We start from the raw sequence: 23,524 nt of genomic DNA on the forward strand, positions 1-23,524 counted from the left end.
TGATGGAGCCTTCCTGAAGATCTCTAAATCCTCGCAGAAACATAAGGCCCGAGTCCTGTCTTGTATCGTCCTTAGACTTCAAACTACTAGTCGGAGATAATCCTGTTAGCACAGCAAGGAATAGTACCACCGAGCTAAAAATAGAATTTTTGCACATCTACCTAAGTTGTGGCGAGCTCCAGACGACAAGAAGCATATGGAGGATAGCTCAAAGCCAACGTTATCTAGTAAGGCTGAAGGGACCTCGACATTCCATGCATATACCACTCGGCATAGAATATAAGCCGTTTACTCTCCCGATCGAGTGGCATTGTCTGTTCCGCCCACCGAAATAGCCTTTGCCAGTGATTCCACCTCGCGATGCCATACCGAGGACCATTGTAGTAATAACCAGTTGCCCACAATGGGTTGTCGTTTATTTCGTCAAGCTTAGGTGCTCGAACGACCTCCTCATACAGCCAACCCCCAGCAAACTCGATAATAACTGCAGCACCCATGATGGATACGACGTGGAACTGTTCTGGCAGTGTTTCTTCGAAGGCATCCTTCATTTCGTTGACTAACCAAGCCTGACCTTGCAAAGCTCCCACTCTGCAAAGGCGCGCTATAAAGGCCCGAACGTTAACAAAGTAATTTCGGTTTCCATTCCTGTCCATTCCTGAGAAGTTGTCAGTCTTCGAAAATTACTGATTTTAGAAGCTAGCATGACGGAGGCTTTATTGCACAGGTGCTGTACACAAACACGGCCTCTATGAAAAGAGAGGAAGGGGACCCAGACGTACGTTGCGCCGAATATTGCCCTAAATTTCTCATCAATTGTGGCATAATTTCATAGCGACCGTATCCCTGGTACTAGAGTGTCAGTTTCGCTGCTTGGCTCAGGCTAGTTTCTAGGTGAATATCACTCACAACGACACCTTCAGGTTGTGGAATGTATTTTTTCACGCGGTCCGAGTCTTGCAGTCTTTGAATCACCTGCACATAACGGTCTTGAGCAACATTATCGTATTCCACCTGCTGAGATAACTCAAGTATAAGGTCTCCGAACAAGTCAGCTCCGCCGGGGTAAGTAGGGTCATCTGGTGGTGGGAGCAGTTCATGAAGTGCTTGGGCAGTTTGCTCGATGGTAACAGTATATTCTGGCGCTAGGCACTCCTGTATGATTCGAAAAGCTTCCAACCGCGAATAGTTGCCTTTTATCGCCCTGTTATACTCATTTTCTCCACCTTCCAAGGTCAAGACAGCCATGGTGACCTAGGAAATAGAAACTGAAAAAAAAAAAGAATGGATTTGGGGTGGTATTAAAGCAAATAGTACAATAAAGTGAATGTGAGCAGATATTGGTTCTTTGAAAAGACCGAACGATTGGATTGATGATAGTAGAGATTGTAAGATGTTAAGTTGACCAAGAAACAAGTCTATTCGGCGGCCCAGAAGTAATAATTTCAGCCAGGACGGACAGTAGGAAGGCGCGAGGAAATCGAAATCGGCAAGCATAGACAGCCGTTGTACGTCCCTTTCGCTATGGCTTGAAGTGCTTACTTGATCCTAAAAAACACCGTACAACTCAATTTCACCAGCGAGATGATTGTTACTTCGTTTATAGCCCCGCAACACTGAGCTCCAAGTCAACAACAACCTTAGAACGACCACTGCTTCAACCAATTCCTCATATCATCTCCCGTAACAGGCCCCAGTGCAGCCATTGTTTCGCTTGCCTCCTTTGCCCTGTCCACTTCAAGCGGCACCAAGAGCGTGGCACCTTCCGCAAACTCACGGTAGAATTCGAGTAGCTTGAGGGCAGGCTTCTCCGCGATCTCCTGCTCGGATGGGCTTTTCATGCTCAATTTTTCGAGGTGTTTTACCCACGTTGTGAAACCCACCGGTTCCATGTCCGGGTACATGTCCTGGACGGTAGGGACGAGTGCTTCCCAGGTTGTTTTGGATGGGTTGACAAGGTGAAATACTGCGTGTGGCGAAGCAGAAGACACCGTAACGGCGCGAGTGTGGATGACTTCGGTGATTATGCGGGCGAGGGTGTCCTACATACCAGGATAGTGCATTAGTAGCTAGACATAGTTATGCTCTAGATGGAAGATGGAAGGGGTTATTACCACGGCAATCCAATCAACAGACCTCGAACCTAGCGTGTCCGGAACTAGTCCTATTGCCTTTGATGTCTTGATAATAGTAGGCAGCCAGTCTTGGGGATTCCATAGACCTTCTATTGTGGTTGGACCTGCTATCTGTCCCACGCGATATACGGTAGTCGGGACGCCCGACCTGCGGCTTGCCTCATGACATATCCGTTCGGAGATGTACTTGGACTCCCCGTATCCTTGACTCGGACATGCCTTGCTGTCTTCAAGTGGGCTTTCAGGGATGGTTGATCCCATGTCCCAAGTCCAGGCGCCTACAGTGCCCACTGATGAGATAAAGTGGACGTGCGCATGATGAGTACTCCGGAGGCTAAAGTCAATGAAGTGCCGTACGCTGCGAATGTGCGGGTCTTCGAATGAGTCGACGCTGTGGTTGAAGTCGACTTTCCAGGCGTTGTGGATTATTGTTGTTACCGTGGTAAGGAGGGCGTTGTACTTGGGCAAGGGGAGACCGAAATGTGGATCACTAAAAGAGACCGTGAGATATTCCACCTTCTCAAGGGCGTTTGGAATGATATGAAGGCCTTTTTGTTGGAAGATCGTTTCTTGTTTGGATTGAGCGTCGCTTCGGTTGAAGCAGTATACTTTGGCGACGCTCGGGTCTTCGAGGAGGGTGTGCAGGAGATAGGTTCCCAAAGAACCGGTCGAGCCTGTTAGGATGATTGGAGATTTCGTAGGGGCTTTTGTAGGCTGATCTGTCATGAAGCCTTGAATCGGTAAGCTGGATGTGTACTTTTCAATGAGACTGTTGAGCTTCTCTGGGCGGGAGACATCTGTCGCATTGTCACCGTTCAGCACCCGCAGAAGCAGCTGGGCCAACTTCTCCACGGTCGGATTTGCGTAAACCATTTGGGTCGTCAACTCTACCGCACTTGGGCCACCGCAGTGGGCAAATAAAGCGCTGCGTAGATACTTAGCGACCTGGATGGTTTGCAAAGAGTCGAGACCAAGTTTGTAGAGGTCTTCCTGGGGACCAAAGCCAGATCGTTGGAGGGTCTTAGTAACCAAGTCATGAATGTATTCACTAAGATTAGACAGGTCTGGGTTTGCTGGAAGCTCGTCCACTGCAAGGGTTCCCTCGTCACTCATAGTATAAATGGCATCAATCTCATTGGCGTAGTCTTTGACTACAGCAGCCCTTCGCGTCGAACCCTTTGGTGTGGTCTGGAATGGCTTATCCCTCTTAGAAAGAGCGATCTTGTCTTTCATGATACGTCCGTGGGCGGCTATAGTTTTGTTTGCCTCCTCGATCGCAGGCCAGATATCATCAATGAAAGAATTGGGGTCAAGGTATGAGTTAAATGCATCCCAGTATGGCTCGACCAGCAGAGCAGTGTGGAATTGTCCCTTTCCGACCACCAATGCCCGGGATATAAGAGGATGCGCCTCGATCATGGTTTCCAGTATGACAGGATTGAACTTGAACCCATTACTCAGAACGATGACGTCGTCTAGGCGACCATGATGCTTCCATAGTCGGGGATTAGACGGATGTCGTGTGAATAGATCCTTAGTATGGTACTCAGTGAACGAAGGGAAAGTATGACAGATGCCGTGATAATCGCGTGTGGTCGGCCGAGGAATGACCAGCTCATAGATATCATCTCCGACAGGCTCCATAACAGCGCCGTAATTAGGATTCCACTCGAGATAACCATAATCTTCGTCCTTTTCGGGAACTATGGAAGGGATGAGATTGGTTTCGGTAGATCCCAGTGCTGTGATCAGTTTCGTGTATTTGCGGACCTTGTCACCTGTTTCTGATGAGAGTGGTGCTCCACCAAAGTAAACACTCTCCATTGTGCCCAACGTGAGCAGGGCTTCTTCGGACAAGGAAACATCGTCAAGGATTGACGGGGGAAGAAGCGCTGTAGTTGGTCGACCAAATTTAATAAGGTCCGTTAAGAAGTCAACCGAAAGTGGCTTCTCTGGCCCATAGAGGAAAGGCACGGAGTGGAAGATAGACGTGGTGAAAGCGACGATCCCCATCATATGAAAGAACGGAACTACGCTGAGAACAAGGTTATCCGGGCTGAGATCACAGAAGATAGTAAGTCTCCGGTCGCCCGGACGAGGGAGATGGACAATGGCATCCAAGGCACTGAAATAGCCGTGGGTCAGGGCAATAGGCTTGGGCATTCCTGAGAAGTGAATTTGCATGAGCTAAATTCGCCCTTTTGAGGAGGGAGACCATACCTGTTGATCCAGAACTGTGCACAATGAGGAAAACCTCATCCTCAGCCTCCTCGTAAGATTGAGTAAAGGGGTAGAAGCGTGAACCCTCTTGCCCCTTCAAGATGGCATCTAATCTGGGTAATTCGATGATATTTAGTTCGGGACAGAGTTGTTTAAGCTCTGCTACCTTCCGCTCCCTCTCCGCAGTGTAAAAGAACCGGTTACACTTAGTCTCATGTAGCAAGTACAGTTGAGCTTCATCGGAGTTCTTACTCGAGAGTAGCAATGGCTGATTGAGAAAGGTCAGTATACAAGCGGAACGTCCACGAAGTCGGGAGTATCCCACCTTGTAGCCAGTCTTATGACATGCCACGATGAAAATAAAGTAGCGAATATCATTGGCACCCATGTATGCCACCGTTGACCCAACAGGTGCATCTATACCAGTTTGCGCTTCTATCCACCAGCATAAGAAATTGATGCCACGAGAGAGAGCCTCAATCGAAATTTCTTGTAAACCATCTGAGAGCTCCGAGCCTCTGGGCATTACACAGAATCGTCTCTCGGGATTACTCTCGGCGATGGCATCTATTTCGGTGGTGAGAAGCCGTTTGCGAGGAACTGGTATATTGGGAGCCATTGTCACTGAATCACTGCTTCTGGTGGTTTTACCTTGATACTTCACACCACGAGCAGCAGCTTGATATAAAATCTAGTCAGGCTATTACCGATACCTGATGGATGATCTTATAGCTATTGACGAGCCTCACCCCACTTGGCTTGATGCCGAGGGATACCGCAACAATGTATTTCCACACCTCTGCAGGCCGTTTTGTCCGTCTATTGGCCATCATGCTTCGTATACTCAACTCCATCGTCCGGCAAATTGATGTCTGACGAGGAATGGATCCTTTGGCCCCCGAATCCTTCATTTGCTTTGAGGTTTTAACGTAATCTGCGGGCTCTCCCGCTCGGTCGCTCCCACCAGATTCTGCACTGTCTTCACCCTCCTGATTGGAGTTTCCACTGGGTGTCATTACAAGAGAAATGCTCTAGCGACATCAGAATGCAGCCACAGTGCCCATTAGCGAATCGGGACACGATCATCCTTATATTCTCACTGTCGCAATGGACAGTGGCATTGCAAAGCCCTGTCTATCCATTCAAGCCAGAAGCCAGCTATGCTAAAGGGATTATCATTGTCATTATAAATCATCAATCTATCACTTCTTAACTGTATGGTCCTCCGGTTCTGGAATATGCACCAGCCCCTTTCTTTCTTTGGTCCGCCACTGGATGGCTTTGAGAAGGCCATATAACACTGTTAATGTCGGCATGGGGACCCCCCTGGCTTTTCCTTCCTTCAGTGCCTCTCCCAAGATGTTCTCATACTCACAGAACCGGCCACTGCGGATATCGACCTGCATGCTGGGGGGATTGTACATGGTAATAGGGTCCATCGTGATCATAAAATCCACCAGCTCAGGTGGTAAGTCATGCCCACATGCCTTCGCACCTGCGCGGATCTCCTCCATGGCCGGTCGGACCAAATTCTCAATGGCACCGTCTGCCAGCTGGATACGACCGGTGTCTAGATCTGTGATGGCACAGATAGGGTTCAAGCAGGCATTGTACAACAGCTTCCGCCAGCGACTGAACCCAACGTTGGGGTTAAACTGAGGATTACACTTGCCACCGGCCCCATAAATTTCACAATATTCTTTAGCGGCCGCATCCTCTTCGTCGGGGTTTAAATTGGGGTTGCGGAAAGCTCCCACGTAAAGCTCGTCATCATCCTCGTGGACGATCTCTCCCATGGAGACCTGATGGGAACCACAGAAGCTGACGCCCGAGAGGATGATGTTTTCTGGGAAAGCGGCAATAAGGGGCTTTTCTATGTTCAGGCCATTCTGGACGAGAGCGATGCGCGTGTAGCCCCTGGTGACGGAGGGGCGGATGATTTCTGCTACGGTCGGGGGCACATCGGCGTAGTTCTTGGTGGTGACGACGATGTACCGGTATGGGGGGAGATTCTCTTTCTCAACGTCAGGGACTGTGTTTCGTACTGTCGAGGCAACTATTAGTGGGAAACTGCTGATATGGAAATGAGTGGCTGCATACAGATTGACGGTCGGAAGCCTTTCACCTCTCCGTGGTCGATGGATTTGATGGAGAAGCCGTGAGCTTTGACATGCTCATAATTGGAACGCAGGACAGCAGTGACAATGGCTTTGCCTCCAAGTTCCAAGTTCAGCGCAGCGATAGTGCCGATGCCACCGCAGCCGATTAACAGGATGTTGGCTTTGTCTTGCATGGTGAGTGAGTAGGGGCGGAGATGTGGACGAGGGACGAGGGCCAACCTGTTGTTATCGGGATCGTAATGGGGGTTGTTATAAATGGTGAGAGGTAGATAATATTGACTACGAAATTAACCTGCCTGGTTGGACAGATGATGCTATCACGCCTTATCGAGACTATCAGCAAGTGGCTGATCCTCGCGATAAATGCGATAATTTTAGCTTCAACTCCATCAACCCCGCTTGCCCGCAACACCAAAAAGGCAAGCCATTCCGGCCTCACCTTCCCCGTTATCCTCCAGGCAACTCTCCTCGCTCGACATCTCCCCCCTCACTTATTCACTACATACCCTATCGATTGATTCTCATATCAACTGCTTATCGATCTCTATGACATCAGGGGCCGCCGTCACCACCACCACCGAGGCCCCTGCTCTCTCTGGCAAGCCAACAGAAACCCCAGTGCGCTCCCGTTCCTTGGGAGGATGCGAAACCTGTCGTCGGCGCCATGCAAAGTGTGATGAGACCAGGCCATCTTGCCTCGTGTGTGAGCGTGCGGGGCTGGTCTGTGAGAGGTACGAGATTCGACTGTTGTTCGATGCGAGCGACAACCAGAGCTCACGATGTCGCCGTCCCCTCTTCACTGAGGACATGCGTCAGCGTATGAGTGAGCAGTTGGCCGACAGCTTGAACTTAGATGACGTTCACACCATTCTGACCAAGATTGATGGTCAATGCGAGAGCCAGGAGGAAGAGACTAATACCAATTTCACTACCCGCATGGGTCCCTTTGGTGCCTTTCGGGTAGTTCAGGTTGAGATGGACCTTCCCGAAGCCCCCATGGACCCAATTGACGAGCCCCTCCCCCGGGTGGAAGATAGTACGGTCAATGTTGGGCTGGACATGTCCTTAGACGATGCCTTTAGCAATGATCCCCTCATGGAGTGTCTGTTTGGCCATGTGAATGTAGACGTTTCTGCCGACTTGGATGCTCAAGACTTCTTCGCCGCAACCCTACCTTCTGCGGAAAATGATGGGATTTCCCCGCAATCCCTGTCAGGAGGCTTCCTTATGGGACCATCGCCATCGGTTCCTCTGCAAGCATCGTTATTGTCGTCGCCGGAGATCCGATATGCTCCATCTGTGACCAACCTGACCCCGCCAGATGCCCCCCTATTGCTGTCTGCATACACAAAGAATGTAACTCAACTGTTCACCCCAATCCAGCTGGAAAAGAGCCCTTGGAGTATGCTCTACATACCTCCCGCTATGGAGACTCTGGCGTTGTTGACCATGGGCGAATTGGCCAACAACACCCGGATGTCCATCTTTTACGCAATTCTCGCCACTGCGGCCTTCACCCAGCGTCTATCTTCCTTGACGCGCAGCGCAAGCGAATATTGGCAGAGACAGGCAGAGACCTTTGCTACAGAAGCTCAGAATTACCTCAAGAGAGCATTACACGATGCGTCATCAAGCGTCAAAAAAGTCAAGTACAAGGATGTCCTCATCGCCTTGTTGTGCATGGGCACAGTTTCGGTAAGCAACGCCAGCCGCAGCTGAGCAAAGTACATGTCTCACCATACACATAGGCCTACCAAGGGAGCACAGAGCGGGTACGCCGATGTCTGCTAGACTGTGAAAACTGGGTTCGTTTTCGTGGCTTGCCTAAAACGCGGAAATCACGCAAGGTCCGCTTGTTGCACCATTGCTATGTCTATCTACGCATCTTCCAGGAGAGCACATCCGTTCTCCCTGTGTCCAACGTAGAGATAGAGTCCGACTATGCATCCCCGGATACAGTGCGCTCAATCGCTTCCACTCGCTCGTTCCGCCTTCGGCAATGGGAAGGTCGATTGGACCAGCGGATGAGCGAGTTGAAGGAGCAGCACCAGGGAGAAAATGATTTGCACTTGGAAATCCCGGGCCAGTGGGACTCGACCATGTACCCACATGTTTTTGGCCTTCCCGAGTCTCTACTATTTCTAATATCGCAAGTAACGCGACTAGGCAATGAGCGAGACCTCTCGGACTTGGGAAGCTATACGGGGGCGTTGGACTTTAAGCAGTTCTCCGCGCGGGCGCGGAGCCTAGAACGATGCATTTCCACTTGGCGACCACCGTCAGTGTCAGATGCGGATCCAGACAGTATCATCGCTCAGACAAATGCCACAATAGTTCGCCTGATGATTTCTGCAATTCACAAAGCCCTCATTATCTTCTTTTATCGGCGAATCTACGATGTGGATCCGATGATCCTCCAAGATAAAGCGTGGCAAGTGCGAGACGCCCTAGGTCAGGTAGCAAGAGACGATATGCCGGCGACTCGCATAGCTGCTCCTTTTCTTTGGGTAGCGTTTATTGCCGCCTGTGAGGCTTTGGATCCTACACTGCAAGACTGGTTTGCGGGCTGGTTCGAGACATCAGCCAGACAAAGTGGGCTTGGGACTTTTAAGCTGGCGTTGAGGATAGCAAGGCAGGTCTGGGAGAGACAACGACAGCATCTGAACAGTAACGCCAGCGCCAGTTGGCCGCAGATTATGCGGGAAAGCAACTTGAGTTTGTTCTATGTATAACGACATATTCATGAAGCTTCATCTTCTCATTACCATCATACTCGATACATCGTACAAGCATATTCAACCACACCGCATACAATACTCACTGTAGAAACTGATCGTTGCACAGCGCCCGCTCCATTTCATAATCCGGCTGGAACTCATGATACAACGCCTCCTGCTTTCATTAGCTATACCTTTGAACATCAAGGACTTGGTGTAACTCACCGGATCACTAGTCATCTTGAATGTAAACTCAGCCGCTTCCGGCTCAATAAGCTTCTTCTCTAACCCCTGAGCAGCAGCCGCGTCTACCTGCAGCTGAATCTCGCAGCTCCTCTCAGCCAGAGTGAACAGATAAGCCGCTTCATCAACAGTCTGTCCGACCGTAAGAAGGCCATGGTTGCGCAGTATCAGCAGCTTTCCCTTGTCACCCAAGTGTCTACCCAGACGTAGACTCTCCTCTTTCTCTAGCACGACGCCCCCAAACTCAGGATAGACAGCCTGTGCATCGCCATAAAACATAGTAACGTCTTGGTTGATCATATCCAAAGGCTTGGCGAAAGTCGACCACGCTTTACCATACTTTGAGTGGGCATGGCACGCCGCGTTCACATGCGGATACATCTTGTGCAGGACGCCGTGGATCTGGAAGCCCGCGGCATTGGCCGGCCGCGATCGATTGCCTCCGACTGGTTCGCCGGCGTGGTTTAGTAGGATGAGATCGGAAACTTTGACTAAACCGAAATGGAGCCCGAGTCTGGGATCGTTAGCTGATGTACCTGGTCCGGTCTTGTTGGTGGGAGGTCATACGGATTCGTCCAGAAACAGTCTGGATGTTCTGGATCACGCAAGGAGATGTGCCCGCTCATTCCTTCGGAGAAACCCTTGCGAGCGAATACTCTGAAGGCACCAGCCATGTGCTCGAGCATCCATCTTCGCTTTTTGTCCGCGAAGGTAAAGGAAGGGATGCCTGGTAGGGTGGCTCCTTGTGAGATGGCCTGGATGGCTGATTTTCCAGTAGTGTTTGACTCTGTGGCCTGTGAAGGGTCTTCCTTCTTCGCTACGATGGTGGTTGTAGTTGAGGACATGGTGCTTTGTTGGACTATTCAACGTACGAAAGGATATGAATCGAGCCCACGTTGGCGTTGCAGTGTGGAATATTTGAGTATGTCTGGACTTATATTTCTTCCTGCACTTTTGACTTTTTATCCCACAGCGTCTTGTGATTTAGTCTACAATTGCCCGACTAGTTTGGCGTGGAGAGTTAGGTTATGTAAGGGTGAATGCAATAGGCAGGTCAAAAGACACGCAGCAGGGGAGACTTGCCTTGCTGGCCAACTGATAAACCTCGGGCTAGCCCCGACGGTGGATCTGGCTCGAAACTGAACTAGAGGCGAACCAGCAAGGCCTGATAGATACAACCCGCTGCTTCTCCGCAATGATACAGCTGACATTCGTTTATCCAATGTCGGTGCTCAAGCCACAGTGACACTAATGGCCTCGTATCTCTCACTCTTTATCTGGTATCGGGGTCTGTGGAGGCAAAGCTCAGTTCCCACGTAACCCCAGATTCTGTACATGCAGTGTCCTGCGAACTGATAAATGCCCTGTATACCCTCTGTACTTAGCTGCAATTTCCTTAGTCTCAATTCATGCATTCCATACACAAAGTCTCTGTAGCAATCATGACCAAGTCTCCCGACGAAAAATCACTCGAGGTCCTCGACCGCACTGCCTCATATGCTGAAGGCCAGATTCTCCCCCATGATGCCCCCGTCACCCAGCGTGGCATCAAATCCCGCCATGCCCAGATGATGGCCATTGGCGGCACTAAGGCACAGGTCTCTTCGTGGGAGTAGGAGAAGTACTCGCGCTGGCCGGCCCAGCTAACATTCTCATCGCCTACATCACCATCTGTATCATCGTCTACGCCATCATCACTGCCACCAACGAAATAAACACCTACCTCCCCTTCAGCGGCTGCTCAATGGCTGCCTACGGCACCCGCTTCGTCTCCCCCAGCTTGGGCTTCGCCATGGGCCTCCTCTACTGGTACAGTTTCGGCATCCTCGTCGCCTACGAAACCACTGCCGCCGCCCTAGTAATCGACTATTGGTCCAACCCAGTCCCCCTCGCCGTCTGGATCACCCTCATGCTCATTGTCGTCCTCGCTCTGAACTTCTTCCCCGTCAAAGTCTACGGCGAGACCGAATTCTGGTTCGCATCTCTCAAAGTCTTCCTCATCATCGGTCTCCTCATCCTCTCCTTCGTCCTCTTCCTCGGTGGCGGTCCCGACCACACCCGTCTAGGCTTCCACTACTGGAAGACCCCTGGCGCCTTCAATACTTATCTCGTCTCGGGCTCCACCGGCCGTTTCTGCGCCTTCCTCTACACCCTCTGCTACTCCGTCTTCTCCTTCAACTTCGCCCCGGAACTCCTCGTCGTCGCCGCTGGCGAGATGCAAAACCCTCGCAAGAACCTCCCCCGCGCTGCGAAGCAGTACTTCTACCGTCTCATCATCTTCTACATCCTTGGCGTTCTCGCCATCGGCGTCATCTGCCCTAGTAATGCCTCCGGATTGACAAAGGGTACCAGCGTCGCCGCCTCCCCGTGGGTCATCGCTATCAAACGCGCCGGTATCCACGGCCTTGACTCCGTCGTCAACGCCGTCATCATCACTTCCGCGTGGTCCTCCGCTAACTCGTACCTCTACATGTCCAGTCGGACACTCTATTCTCTCGCGAGGGCAGGCAGCGCCCCCAAGATTTTCACCCGCTGTACCCGCCACGGCGTGCCCTACTACGCTGTACTGTGCAGCTCGCTGTTCTCCCTGCTGGCGTACATGGACTGTAGTTCCGGCGCCAGCACCGCGTTCAATTGGTTCGTGAATATCACTAACACGGCGGGGTTTACGTCGTGGACATGCTGCGGGATTATATTCCTGAGGTTCAGGGCAGCGTGTAACGCTCAGGGTTTGAAAGATCTTCCGTATCGGTCGAGGTTGCAGCCGTGGATGGGCATTATTGCTACGATGGCTTGTCCGATACTGTTGCTGTGTAATGGTTTCGAGGTCTTTTTTCATGGGCACTGGAGTGTATCGTCGTTTTTGACTTCGTATGTGGGGTTGTTTGTCTTTGTGGGGGTGTATGCTGGGCATCGGGTGATGAGGTGGAAGGATGGGTGGTGGATTCCTGCTGAGCAGGTGGATTTGGTGAGTGGGTTGGAGGAGGTGGAGGCATTAGGGGTTGATGATGGGGATGAAGTGGAGAAGAAGGGGTTTTGGAGGAAGTTGTGGGAGTAGTTTGATGGTTACTATGTACTAGATCCATGTTATGTTTATTGTATTCTTTATGAGACTGTTCGTTCTATATGTAAGTGGTATGTATGTTCAGACTTGCTCTATCATATTGATTATAGCTTCGCCAATAACCCATTCGTCTCCAATACCGCCAAGTGCTCCGGCGTGATATCTGCTATAGTTCGACACCTGCATACATCCACATACATTAGTATCTGCTATATGCATGTTGACGTGGTCGCTTACCCAGCTAGCTTCATTGTGCGACAGAACTCGTCGTAGAGGATCTTGACCGCTAGATCGACGCCTTTCTCGCCGTTATACTGTACCGAATGTCAATCCTTTGAACAAATAGGGTAATCTGTGTGAAGCTTACCGCTAATCCCCAGATCGGAATCCTCCCTACAAAACACATCGACGCTCCCAGCGCAATGGCTTTGAACACGTCTGCTCCCCGTCGAATGCCCCCGTCCACTGCTAGAGGGATCTTCCCTTTTGCTACGGGCGCGCAGATGCGCAGTGCGTCCAGGGTGGCGGGGACACCGTCGAGTTGACGACCGCCGTGATTGGAGATGACAACGCCGTCGACTTTGTGGTCGATGGCTAGTTGGATGTCTTCCGGGGAGTAGACTGTTCCCGTTAGTCTATACATAGTAACCGCAGGAGTGGGGATGGACGTACCACCCTTGAGCCAGATTTCGAGCTTCGTGTTTTGTCGTAGCCAGGCGATCGTCTTGTCCCAGCGAATAGAGCCATCTGGATATTCTGTTAATAGCCGATAAGCAGAAGGAAATGAAGTGCATACCGTAGCCACGCTCATACGTGTCCTTCAACCCCAACTCTTCAATTCCCTCTGCCAGTACTGGAAACCGCATATCTCTCGGGAAATTGAAGTTATTCCGAGACTCGTTCAATCTGTTCCCTAGTACAGGGAGATCCACGCTCACGAACAATGCTTTGTATCCGGCCTCTTAACTTTCATCAGTAACCACGAAAACTTATAATGGTCAATTGGATACCCACTTTCTGCCTTCTGAATAATCCTCCTCGTAATCTCTACATCCCTGAAGAACGATACCTGCATGGCATACGGATTCCCCGTCCCCTGGGCAATCACATCATCGATGCCTGTTGTTGCCCACGAGGACAAGCACATGGGGATATCGTGCGCTGCAGCTGCACGCGAGGTGCCTACTTCGCCATCTGCATGAGCGAGTTTGTGCGCGGCAGCCGGGGCAAAGCCGAGGGGGAATTTCACTTTCTTGCCGAAAATGGTGGTGCTAGTGTCGAGGGCATCTACGTCGCGAAGGACGCGAGGGAGTAGTTTGTATCGGTTGTAGGCTGCTTCGTTGTCTTTTAGACTGTGATCTGTTAGTGTATATAGGGCGCGCGGTGAGTTGAGGGAATTAGTACGTGATGAGGTCGCCGGCGCCTTCGTTGAAGTAGTCTGCATGCATGTCTTAGTATCGACTGGGTTGCAGAGATCGTGAGGATTGCTCACCGCGCACGACCGGAGGAAGCCGTTTCTGGGCCTCAATGGCCAGATCGGCGATGGTGAGGACTTTGGAGTCGTGATCTTTGGGACGGTTGGCCATTTTTATGTTATGTACACTGCAAGGTGGTGATTGGCAATACGGACTAGATCTACGACTGGTATATATAATTTCCCGAAATGTCTACTCAATGGCTCAAACAACCGAGAAGGCAGTTCCTCGGATTGAACATCCATCTTGCAGTATGTCGATCTACGATAAGATAGAACTTCCCTTCCCCCAACTGGCGGTGGAGTGGAAATAATGCAGGCAAGTCACCCCGGCCCACTTCAAACAGGCAAGTCAAGACTTCCCCGCACGATAAGATAACCAGCTTCTTTCTTCGGACTTTGTCTTTGCCCTATATCTATCCCACCTCTTTACCACATAGAAACACCGGTTAGCAGCTCCAATTTACCGACAATGGCTCCAACACCCGTCCTAGCCACCTCCGCCTACTACGCCCCTGGCGTGGTGTCATCCGCCTCCAAATATCTCCATGTCTCGGGCCAACCAGGCACCATTGAAGGCACTGCCCCTGCCGATTACATTTCGCAGATCCATCTTGCCCTCCTGAATCTACACCGTGTGCTAGCCGCCACCGGCGCTACCCCTCGCGATGTAGTCAAACTCACTCTCTACATCGTCGACTACGACCCCAATAACCGTCTCCACACCCGACCTCTGCAGACATGGCTCGCCGGCCACAAACCTGCCATTACTCTTGTTCCAGTACCCCAGCTAGCAGTTCCAGACTGGAAATCGAGATTGAGGCTACCGTTGCGGTGCCGGACTCTGTCCCAACTTCGCTTTCTCTTCCCTCTCCCACAGAAACCACCGATGTGCTTATCATCGGCGCGGGCCTGTCTGGCCTCATGGCTGCTGAAACCATCCTCCAGTCTGGTCACTCGTGCATCGTGCTCGAAGGCCGCGACCGCGTGGGCGGCAAGACCTGGTCTTGTCCCTTGCCCAGTGGCACCGGGGTGGTCGATCTCGGCGCTGCCTGGATCAACGATACCAACCAGAGCATGATGTATGAGCTGGCAAAACGGGCTGGTGCTGAATTGATCGAGCAGAATACTACGGGTAACTGTCTTTTGCAGCGAGAGGACGGCGCCCTCACTGCATTCCCTTACGGGCAGACTCCATGCGTATGCTACCTTCTTCCAACTGGGTTATAACTCACCCTGCTAACCGCGTCAAGATAACTCCTCAAATCCAAAAAGAAATTGAACTTATCCGCGACACTGCCGAACTTGACTGCCAATCTCTCTCCACCAGTCGACCTCAGAATGCCGAACTCGACTCCCTCTCCTTCCTCGCCTATCTCCATTCCCGCAACGCCAGCCCCATCGCTGTAGCTAACGCCTCCGTCTGGACTCGCGCCATGCTCGGCCAAGAACCTCAGGACATCTCCGCTCTATACTTCCTCAACTACTGTAAATCGGGTGGCGGACTACTCCAAATGCGCTCTGATAGGAAACACGGCGCGCAGTATCTGCGTGTGCGACAGGGGACGCAGATCTTTGCGAAGACGTTGGCTGAGTCATTGCCCACGGATACAATTCGCTTCGGGCAGAGAGTGGTGGGGATTACACAGGTGCAGAAAGGGGTGAACTATGTCAAAACGGAGAGTGGATTGGTGATCAAGGCTCAGAAGGTCATTTGTTCAGTGCCGACACCTGTCCTTAAGACGATCAAGTTCGAGCCGCAACTACCAGCTGCTAAGCAGCTGCTGGTCGATTCATTCAGATATGGTTACTACACTAAGGTGATGTTGTCATTCCGGACGGCGTGGTGGGCGGATCGTGGGTTCTGTGGACTGGCGCAGTCGTTTGTTGGTCCTGCGTCGATTTACCGCGATACGAGTGTGCCGGAGGATGGTAAATGGGTGCTCACGGCGTTTTTGGCCGGCGACGCTGGGAGGAAGTGGTCTGGGTTGGGGAGTCAAAGGGAGCGTGAACTAGCATTGTTGGAGCAGTTGGGTGCGATTTATGGCGATAAGGATCTGCCCAAGAGAGAGTTCGTCGAGGCTCTCGGTCATGAGTGGTCGACTGAGGAACTCTCTGGCTGGGGCTGTCCTTGTCCGGCACTGCCACCAGGTGTGTTAACGCTGGCTGGGGATGCCCTCCGAGAGCCGTTCCGGGATGTGCATTTCGTGGGAACGGAGACGGCGGAGGAGTGGAAGGGATATATGGAGGGAGCTGTGCGCAGTGGGAAGAGGGGGGCAGTGGAGGCTGTTAAGGGGCTGACGAGGAGCCAGTTGTGATATACATATGGTAGATATAGTACTAGCAATCATCTAGACATGCTGCATATGTGAATGGGTATGTTAATAACATCAGTTCTATAGCACGAGTTCCTCGGAATGTATCGCAAGGTGCAAATACCGACCAATCAGGAGGCATGCTGTGAAGTGCAATTTACCACAACCAAACCCCAATAGTTGTTTTATTAGCAACCAACTCTTCCAACATAGGAATCTACCCAAAGGATGAAATAGAGATCTACATTCCAGTTTACATAGCCCCAAAACTAACGTGATGGGGCCCAAAAAATGGGAAATGGCAGCTGTGATCCGCCGTACCCCGTGCCAAGCCTGACTCCATCCCCAACTCGATTTGATTGATTCATTCTTAATGCTCAATTCATCCCTCCGTTTGCAGCTTTGCAGCCAACTTCACCTCTCCATCCGTCTCAACTCTTCTTATACTCACATAACCCTCGCATCTGCGATGGCCCTCCCTTCCACTCGCACTCGCTAACCCTCCTCATGCCACGCCGCCGCCTCATCCTGGTCGCCGCCCTCCTCGCCCTCGGCCTCCTCTACACCCTCACTTCCCACGGCGCATCCTCCCCTCCTCTCCAGATCATCCCCAATGACTGTCCCTCACGCCCCGATCTCGACAACATTCTAGTCGTCCTCAAAACCGGTGTCACCGAATCACGCACCAAAGTCCCCATCCACCTTTCCACCACCCTCCGCTGCATTCCCAACCACGTCCTCTTCTCCGACTACGTCGAACAGCTCTCCCCCACCCACTTCACCCACGATGTCCTCGCCTCTCTCTCTCCCGCTCTCCTCAACCATAACCCTGAACTCGACCTCTATCGTCGCGTGCGCGCCGAAGGCCCTGCCGCTCTCACTGCCGCTGACCTGAACCCCGACGTCAACACCCCGATCGGCAAACCCAATAACCCCGGCTGGAAACTCGACAAATGGAAGTTCCTTCCCATGCTGGACGAGGCTCTGCGCGTCAAACCAGATGCGAACTGGTACATCTTCCTCGAGGCCGATACCTACCTCGTCTGGGATAATTTCCTCCAGTGGCTACGGCGCTTCGACCCCTCCAAACCATGGTACCTCGGCAATCAGATGCAGATCGTGGATGCCATTTTCGCTCACGGTGGTTCCGGGTTTGCGCTGTCGCGCCCGGCGCTCGTGCAGGCGGTTAATCAGCGCAAGCGGACTAGCGATGGATGGGAACGTGCCGTGGCGGAACATTGGGCTGGGGATTGCATGCTGGGGATTCTGCTCGAGAATGTCGGGGTGGATCTGACGTGGTCGTGGCCGATGCTGCAGATCGCTCCGCCGGAGGAGATGGATTACTTCTCCATTGGGTATGCGAAGCGGCCGTGGTGTTATCCGGCCGTGTCGTTTCATCATCTGGACGAGCAGGGCATTCGGCAGTTGAATGACCTGGAGAGGGAGCTGGGGCCGCTGAAGACACCGCTGCTGTACCGCGATGTGTTCCTCAAGCTGGTCCGACCGGAGCTGCGCGATGTTCGCACCGAGTGGGATAACCTGGTCGACGGGGACCCCGTGGCCGTGAGCAGCTTCGCGGCCTGTCGGGGCGTGTGCACGCGCGAGGCCAAGTGTCTGCAGTACGCATATAACGAGACGGAGGGAGCGTGTCGCACGTCCACGGTGCTGGCGCTGGGACATGCGCGACCGGGACTATCGGCTGGATGGATGACCGAACGCATTGATGCGATGGCGGAGAGTCTGGGTGAATGTCGCGAGATCAGCTGGATTGATTGATGCGCGCCCCCTTTTGACAAAGATATATTTTCATTCATAGTATCATACATACATATATATAACCGTCTATACAACCAGCGTATACACACACAGTGAAAAATTCACATTTTAGAATCCCTGCACAGGAGTATACCCTTCGATCAACCTACTCTGACTCGACCCGCGAATCTTAAACTCCCTCGCCAGCCCCGTCACCTGCAATCCAGCCAGTCTGCCCTCATCGAACCGGAACTGGCCAATGCGCACATCTCTCCCCCCATCCCAATCACAATAAGTAAACACATGCACCGCATAATGTACCGTCACTCCGCCCGTCTCCTCATCCATCTTCACCACCCCCGTCACACTATACACGAACCTCCCCACGGACAAGAACCAATCCCAGCTCTGATCCGGCGTGGCCACATACTCGTGCCAGAAACTCGTAAACGGCACGACGGGCGCCTCGTCCGGTCGGGTCATCATCACTGCCTCGTAGGCGAGCTTGGCTTTGAATTTCGCTAACTCGTGCACTTCGGCGCGGAATTGCGGCATCGCTGATAACATCTCGTCCACGGAAACGTGCGCATCCCGCCCCGTGTTCCCCAGATAGTGCTTGAGGTAGTCGGCGAAGTGTGTCTGCCCTTGGTTGTGCGCTGCGCGCGCAATGCTATACAGGGTGGTTTTGTCGACGTGGTCGGCGCTGCTGGCTAGTCGGGATTTCCATGGGTAGTAGGGGGATGTGGGTGGTTTGGCTGGGTCGGTGGGAGGTGGGGGGAGAGTGACGCCGTAGTGGGGGAGGGAGTGGGTGATGGTGGTGAATAGCGATAGAAGTAGAGATAATAGTAGTATTCGCATTTTGATATGATTTGATAGTGTGTATATAGATAAAAAGATAATGTAGGTATCACGACATCAAAGGGACGATGGTGCAAGCAAGCATTTAAAGAATTGACTACTTACCACACAAGCTAGGCTAAGACTTTCAGTCATTCCTAACTTAAAACTCGGAAAGGGTCCCTGCCCATTTGTTTCAAACCGATCGGCGTTTCCAGTGGAGTGGTCTTTTTGCCGTTGTGACCTATCGCTGTCCCTGCTCAGCCTTATTTGATACCAGACCCTGCCTTGGCATTGCTGATCTTGTCTGCTTCGGAGATGGGGGTACGTGGATGGCAATGCCTTTTTGAGTCTGTTTCCGCTGTCTTTTCTCTGAACTGAATGAAGGGTTTGTTGTTGCTGTTGCTGCTAAGGGTGTTCATTGCCATTGTGATGAGATGTGCAGGGTCAAACTCTACTGGCTTTGAATTGACGTCGTCTCAATGATTGAATTGTATGATGAGTTGATTGACTTCACATCCAGCCACCCGGCCTGACCGACCTGTTCCAGACTCTGGCCAGTTTCACGGATCGTCCGTCCAGCCATTCACTCATTGTCCTTTGCCGACACGGCACACACACACACGGTCGCATTGCTTGGATCGAGCACTGCCACAGATATGTCAGCACTCAACTTGATTCAAACCCTTCAACCCCAGTGTTCAAATAAATATAGAAACGCGGGAGAACAACGGCTGGAATTGCAATCAGGTCAAATTGACAGAGGATGAGAAGGAAGAATGGGACGGAATGCATTCAATTTTGACTTGAAACACCGGATACTCCCACACGAACCCGTTCGATTGAGTAAGTCCCCACTGTAGGGGTACTTTTCTGTCCGGAAATGACTTTGTTCTCGGAACGTTTGTCATGCACCGTTCAGTTCCGATGTTCGTTCCGTGATCGCTAGCAATGTGCTAGGGAATGTGCTCGATGTCGATTAGAAATGTTGGATATGTAGTGAATCAAGATGGTGACATCCAGGACCTGTTTGGTGATGAGAGTGGACACAGATGCCAGAGCGGGAAGAGGAACTTGCTCCTGTGTGGAATGCAGATTGACAACATGGCAATCCACGACGCGCAAAGATCTCCGGTCCGAAATATGTGGAATTCAGCGAGGTCGGTCAGAGTAAGGTTATATGCTTTGTGGAATGTGGGTTGAGGCATGCCTCGTGGTGCGGGTGATCTGGCCCCATTTGGGGGCGATGAGTCTGAAGTGCATATTGATCCTGGGGTCTCGGCGGGCTCAGTGTCACTGTTGGTTTATCTGCTCAATGCGAGCTACTGAGAGTGCAATTGCATCTTGTGTAGTGGGCGCTAACTGTCAGACAGATTTTGTCTTTATCAGATGGCCTAGATGAGTGATAAGATGATCGTCACTGCTTGGCATGAATGCCGTGAACATTACCCCATCACGGTTGTCCGATCACTTCGAAACGCTCGTACGGGTAGCAAACCCAGCCTCAGCAGAAGCTCAGCACTACAAAGGATTAGCAGCAGCCATGATGGCCATACATACCATTCATCTCATAAACATATATACATTTCTCCGCCATCCACTCATGCAACCGGAATATACTCCCTGGCAGAAACAGCATCCGTCTTCGCCAGCACCTTATTCCCCTCTCCCACAGCCTCGGCATAATACCTCGTATCACTCGACGCCCGCTCACTCTTCCACAACAGGGTTGTCTCGAAAGACTTCCGCGACACCACTCCAAGAGACGTCGCATTACCCCTCTCAGACTGATAGAACCGCCATGCCTTTGTCTCCGTATCGCCATTCCAAGACACATACAACCGGACAGTCTGCGACGCGTCCACATATGCAGCAATGGCCGGGACTTCCGTCGGGGTGCCCGTCCAGTTGGCCAAGAATCCACGATAACTCTCCGCCTCCTCGATGAAAGCGTGATAGATGATCTTATTATTGGCGTCGTATTCAGTGACTGCGCCTGCTTGGCCCCAATTCACGAAGATGTTGTCATTGGAAAGCAGCTGCGCGTTCCCTTGTGAAGCCGCCTGAATTCCATACGGAGCTGTCGCTTTCCGGAGGATCGTCGCGGTATCGCTGCTGTGGTCCAATTCGACGATCAGTGCGCGCGATACGTTGTTGACGATAACTTCGCCGTTACCGGAGTTGTCGAAGAAGGAGATTATTTCTTTCGTTGGGGACTGGTAGTGCCAACGTGCGTGGTGCTGGTACCCAAAGGTGAAGTTGTAGTTGAAGGTAGAGTGCTTGCCTCCGAGCTCCCAGATAATGGACCCGTCGGTGCCGTTGATCTTGAAGATGGTGCTGAAGTGTCGCGAGGACAGGAGGTAGTTGCCGTCTTCGTCTTTGTCCACGCTATTCAGGTGGATGAAATCCCACGTCGTGGTGGAGGAGAGACCGCTGTCGCTAGTTGATGAGCCGAGGGTGACCAGGCTGTCTGGGATGTGTCAGTAAAGCTCAAAAGAGAGCTGATAGATGAGACGAACCTGCGGGGTCGACGTGGTCGAGAGCGTTCCACTCGAAGATCAGTTCACCAGTCTCGATGTCGAATTCTGCATTGCATTAGCGCGAACAACGGCGTTGACCATGGATGGATACTCACCCTGGAACAGACCATCACCAATCCACTGCTGCGACGAGTTCCCGCCATAAGCCGACAGATTAGCCACGGTAGGGAGATAGACCTCCACCAGCGCGGTCTTCCCGTCGATGACATTGAACTCATGAATCGAAGGAATACGATGATTTCCCGCCTTCGCAGTCACGACATGCTCATAGTTCTGGTTCAATATGACCTGCTGCCCGAACCCTTCACCATGCGATGTATCCATCGTCCCCTGGAATCCCTGCAGGACAGGCTCGCCCTGGTATGTCGTGACGTGAAAATTACCGACAAACCCTGCATAATACCCGATACCAGACCAGATTAGGTCGCCATTCTTGCGGTAGATGTATGCGCCGCTCTGCTGGATATTGTCCGAGTAAGGGGCGAGAAAGACATACTCAGTGCCGTTGGCATCGGGGGCTGGGATGGTGATGTTCAGCTTGGGAGGGGAGAGGTCTGGACGCGAGCGATATTGTCCGTCCGCTATGGTAAGGGGGGACAGAGCTGCCAGGAGCAGGCTATATTTGGTTAGAGCGATCATGCTGCTACTGCTATGCTTCGCAATGCTCTCGTTCTGCTTCCAGAATTCTGCTCCATTTTCATCGCTGGACCTCCCCTTTTATGCGCCGATTTCTATCACACCATCTGTGATGGTGTCGAGGGAGAGGTTGAACAATTCCTAACCGGCACGATGATAACACCATCGGTGGACACTTTGCACTCATCGTCAATATCGCTTAAGCTGCAACTAGATATTAGTTCTTCGGCAAGAGAGAGTTGTTGATTCGGCTTTTACCCCCGGATCGGGTACTTGGTGGGGGATTTATCGTGCCATTGATCTTCGTGATGACGCGAGCGCGGCTGGCGATGACTACATCAACAGGTACACAAGCGAGGTCAACACAGTTCTTCCGGATGTTAGGTGTGAAGCACATACCCAGCATCTACTTCAAAGGGAATAGATGTCAATATTGACGGTCTGTTAGATATAATCTGTCACAGATGCCGTGTTTTCAGGAATATGGATAACAACCTACCTGCCTGATCCCACTTTCATAGAGCTGCTATCTTATCAAGATCGCTCATACCGAACTCATGACAGACTTGAACCACGGACAGGCCTCTGCACCATTCCTGTTCCTGCAATATCGCGTCATTTCATTTCGGCAGATATTTGCAAGCGAGGGAGCACGCTAACTATATGAGCGAGTGACAGCGGATTATCCGAGCATGTGGAAGGAAATGAGGGGGAATATCACTGCCTTCAATGACAGTAATAGACGTGATTTAGTTGGAGGAGGGCTTTGGAAGTTCTACCTTCCTTCGTGTGATATCGTTGCGATATGATACATTGACTCGCAGTGATATAGTATACTCTGGTATGAACTACTAAATAGTGAGGTAGATAAAGTGCATATAGTATGCCTTTTGTAAACCCAATGTTGAATAAAATCCAGTTCAGTTCACACGCACGTTGAAAATAAAGAGCAATTGACACTAGTAGCTACCTTCTTTTCAACTGAAGTATAATTGCAGGACCCATTATCGTAATTGTGTATTCCATCGGTTATTGGCTCGTTTTGTGATCGCTGAAGCCATAATGATTACTTCTAGTAACAAATCTGTTGGGACTTGAAGGCACCGTGACTTGACTCCAACAACTTACCTCAATATATATATTGATGACTGTCTATTTTTGTCTTCAACATTCGCAGAATACGAAAAATCCCGAATGCAAGACATGACGAGATGCTAGGTTAAAGGGTACCAATAGCAATACTACAAATGACAGGAGCCTATTGTACTACTAGAACATGATAGGTCTTGTGAACCCGACTGGTGTGGGAGGTTCTCGTGGTGTTGGAATTGTATGTTCTACATAGTGCATACCACTTTAGATGAAGCCATAGTAGAATAGAGGACTACTATTGTTCTGGAATCAGTGACTTCTCGGCGTGGGGTATTAGCCTAAGATCTGGCTATATCGATACATTACTGTCATAAAG

At 51.4% G+C, this 23,524-nt stretch overlaps 11 protein-coding genes across 11 annotated transcripts; 4 read left to right on the top strand and 7 right to left on the bottom strand.

Annotated features, from left to right (window-relative positions):
• Positions 1-224: 224 nt before the first annotated feature.
• AKAW2_61315A (DUF3632 domain-containing protein) lies at positions 225-1,248 on the bottom strand (the record flags this gene model as incomplete). Its single annotated transcript, XM_041680893.1, has 3 exons — positions 225-658; positions 783-852; positions 910-1,248. The coding sequence occupies 3 exons, from the start codon at positions 1,246-1,248 to the stop codon at positions 225-227; spliced, it is 843 nt and encodes a 280-aa protein (XP_041546813.1).
• Positions 1,249-1,640: 392 nt separating this feature from the next.
• On the bottom strand, positions 1,641-4,974 carry AKAW2_61316A (putative NRPS-like protein biosynthetic cluster; the record flags this gene model as incomplete). The annotated part of the gene is made up of 3 exons (XM_041680894.1): positions 1,641-2,042; positions 2,115-4,300; positions 4,356-4,974. The coding sequence occupies 3 exons, from the start codon at positions 4,972-4,974 to the stop codon at positions 1,641-1,643; spliced, it is 3,207 nt and encodes a 1,068-aa protein (XP_041546814.1).
• A 583-nt stretch (positions 4,975-5,557) lies between these two features.
• Positions 5,558-6,648, bottom strand: AKAW2_61317A (ketopantoate reductase family protein; the record flags this gene model as incomplete). The annotated part of the gene is made up of 2 exons (XM_041680895.1): positions 5,558-6,399; positions 6,456-6,648. The coding sequence occupies 2 exons, from the start codon at positions 6,646-6,648 to the stop codon at positions 5,558-5,560; spliced, it is 1,035 nt and encodes a 344-aa protein (XP_041546815.1).
• Positions 6,649-7,021: 373 nt separating this feature from the next.
• AKAW2_61318S (Zn(II)2Cys6 transcription factor) lies at positions 7,022-9,207 on the top strand (the record flags this gene model as incomplete). The annotated part of the gene is made up of 2 exons (XM_041680896.1): positions 7,022-8,170; positions 8,224-9,207. The coding sequence occupies 2 exons, from the start codon at positions 7,022-7,024 to the stop codon at positions 9,205-9,207; spliced, it is 2,133 nt and encodes a 710-aa protein (XP_041546816.1).
• Positions 9,208-9,292: 85 nt separating this feature from the next.
• AKAW2_61319A (uncharacterized protein) lies at positions 9,293-10,280 on the bottom strand (the record flags this gene model as incomplete). The annotated part of the gene is made up of 3 exons (XM_041680897.1): positions 9,293-9,367; positions 9,418-9,949; positions 10,003-10,280. The coding sequence occupies 3 exons, from the start codon at positions 10,278-10,280 to the stop codon at positions 9,293-9,295; spliced, it is 885 nt and encodes a 294-aa protein (XP_041546817.1).
• Positions 10,281-10,877: 597 nt separating this feature from the next.
• AKAW2_61320S (uncharacterized protein) lies at positions 10,878-12,493 on the top strand (the record flags this gene model as incomplete). Its single annotated transcript, XM_041680898.1, has 2 exons — positions 10,878-10,977; positions 11,052-12,493. The coding sequence occupies 2 exons, from the start codon at positions 10,878-10,880 to the stop codon at positions 12,491-12,493; spliced, it is 1,542 nt and encodes a 513-aa protein (XP_041546818.1).
• Positions 12,494-12,603: 110 nt separating this feature from the next.
• AKAW2_61321A (alpha-hydroxy acid oxidase) lies at positions 12,604-14,085 on the bottom strand (the record flags this gene model as incomplete). Its single annotated transcript, XM_041680899.1, has 8 exons — positions 12,604-12,679; positions 12,737-12,813; positions 12,867-13,120; positions 13,172-13,246; positions 13,296-13,460; positions 13,514-13,851; positions 13,904-13,937; positions 13,992-14,085. 8 exons carry the CDS (start codon positions 14,083-14,085, stop codon positions 12,604-12,606), a joined length of 1,113 nt encoding a protein of 370 aa, XP_041546819.1.
• A 629-nt stretch (positions 14,086-14,714) lies between these two features.
• Positions 14,715-16,291, top strand: AKAW2_61322S (flavin monoamine oxidase family protein; the record flags this gene model as incomplete). Its single annotated transcript, XM_041680902.1, has 2 exons — positions 14,715-15,173; positions 15,227-16,291. The coding sequence occupies 2 exons, from the start codon at positions 14,715-14,717 to the stop codon at positions 16,289-16,291; spliced, it is 1,524 nt and encodes a 507-aa protein (XP_041546820.1).
• Positions 16,292-16,795: 504 nt separating this feature from the next.
• Positions 16,796-18,064, top strand: AKAW2_61323S (uncharacterized protein; the record flags this gene model as incomplete). Its single annotated transcript, XM_041680903.1, has 1 exon — positions 16,796-18,064. One exon carries the CDS (start codon positions 16,796-16,798, stop codon positions 18,062-18,064), a length of 1,269 nt encoding a protein of 422 aa, XP_041546821.1.
• A 108-nt stretch (positions 18,065-18,172) lies between these two features.
• AKAW2_61324A (uncharacterized protein) lies at positions 18,173-18,901 on the bottom strand (the record flags this gene model as incomplete). Its single annotated transcript, XM_041680904.1, has 1 exon — positions 18,173-18,901. One exon carries the CDS (start codon positions 18,899-18,901, stop codon positions 18,173-18,175), a length of 729 nt encoding a protein of 242 aa, XP_041546822.1.
• Positions 18,902-20,481: 1,580 nt separating this feature from the next.
• Positions 20,482-22,059, bottom strand: AKAW2_61325A (arylsulfotransferase family protein; the record flags this gene model as incomplete). The annotated part of the gene is made up of 3 exons (XM_041680905.1): positions 20,482-21,350; positions 21,400-21,465; positions 21,516-22,059. 3 exons carry the CDS (start codon positions 22,057-22,059, stop codon positions 20,482-20,484), a joined length of 1,479 nt encoding a protein of 492 aa, XP_041546823.1.
• Between the last annotated feature and the right edge of the window lie 1,465 nt (positions 22,060-23,524).

This window comes from Aspergillus luchuensis, chromosome 6 (genome assembly GCF_016861625.1).
Source record: "Aspergillus luchuensis IFO 4308 DNA, chromosome 6, nearly complete sequence".
NCBI classification, from domain to species: domain Eukaryota; kingdom Fungi; phylum Ascomycota; class Eurotiomycetes; order Eurotiales; family Aspergillaceae; genus Aspergillus; species Aspergillus luchuensis.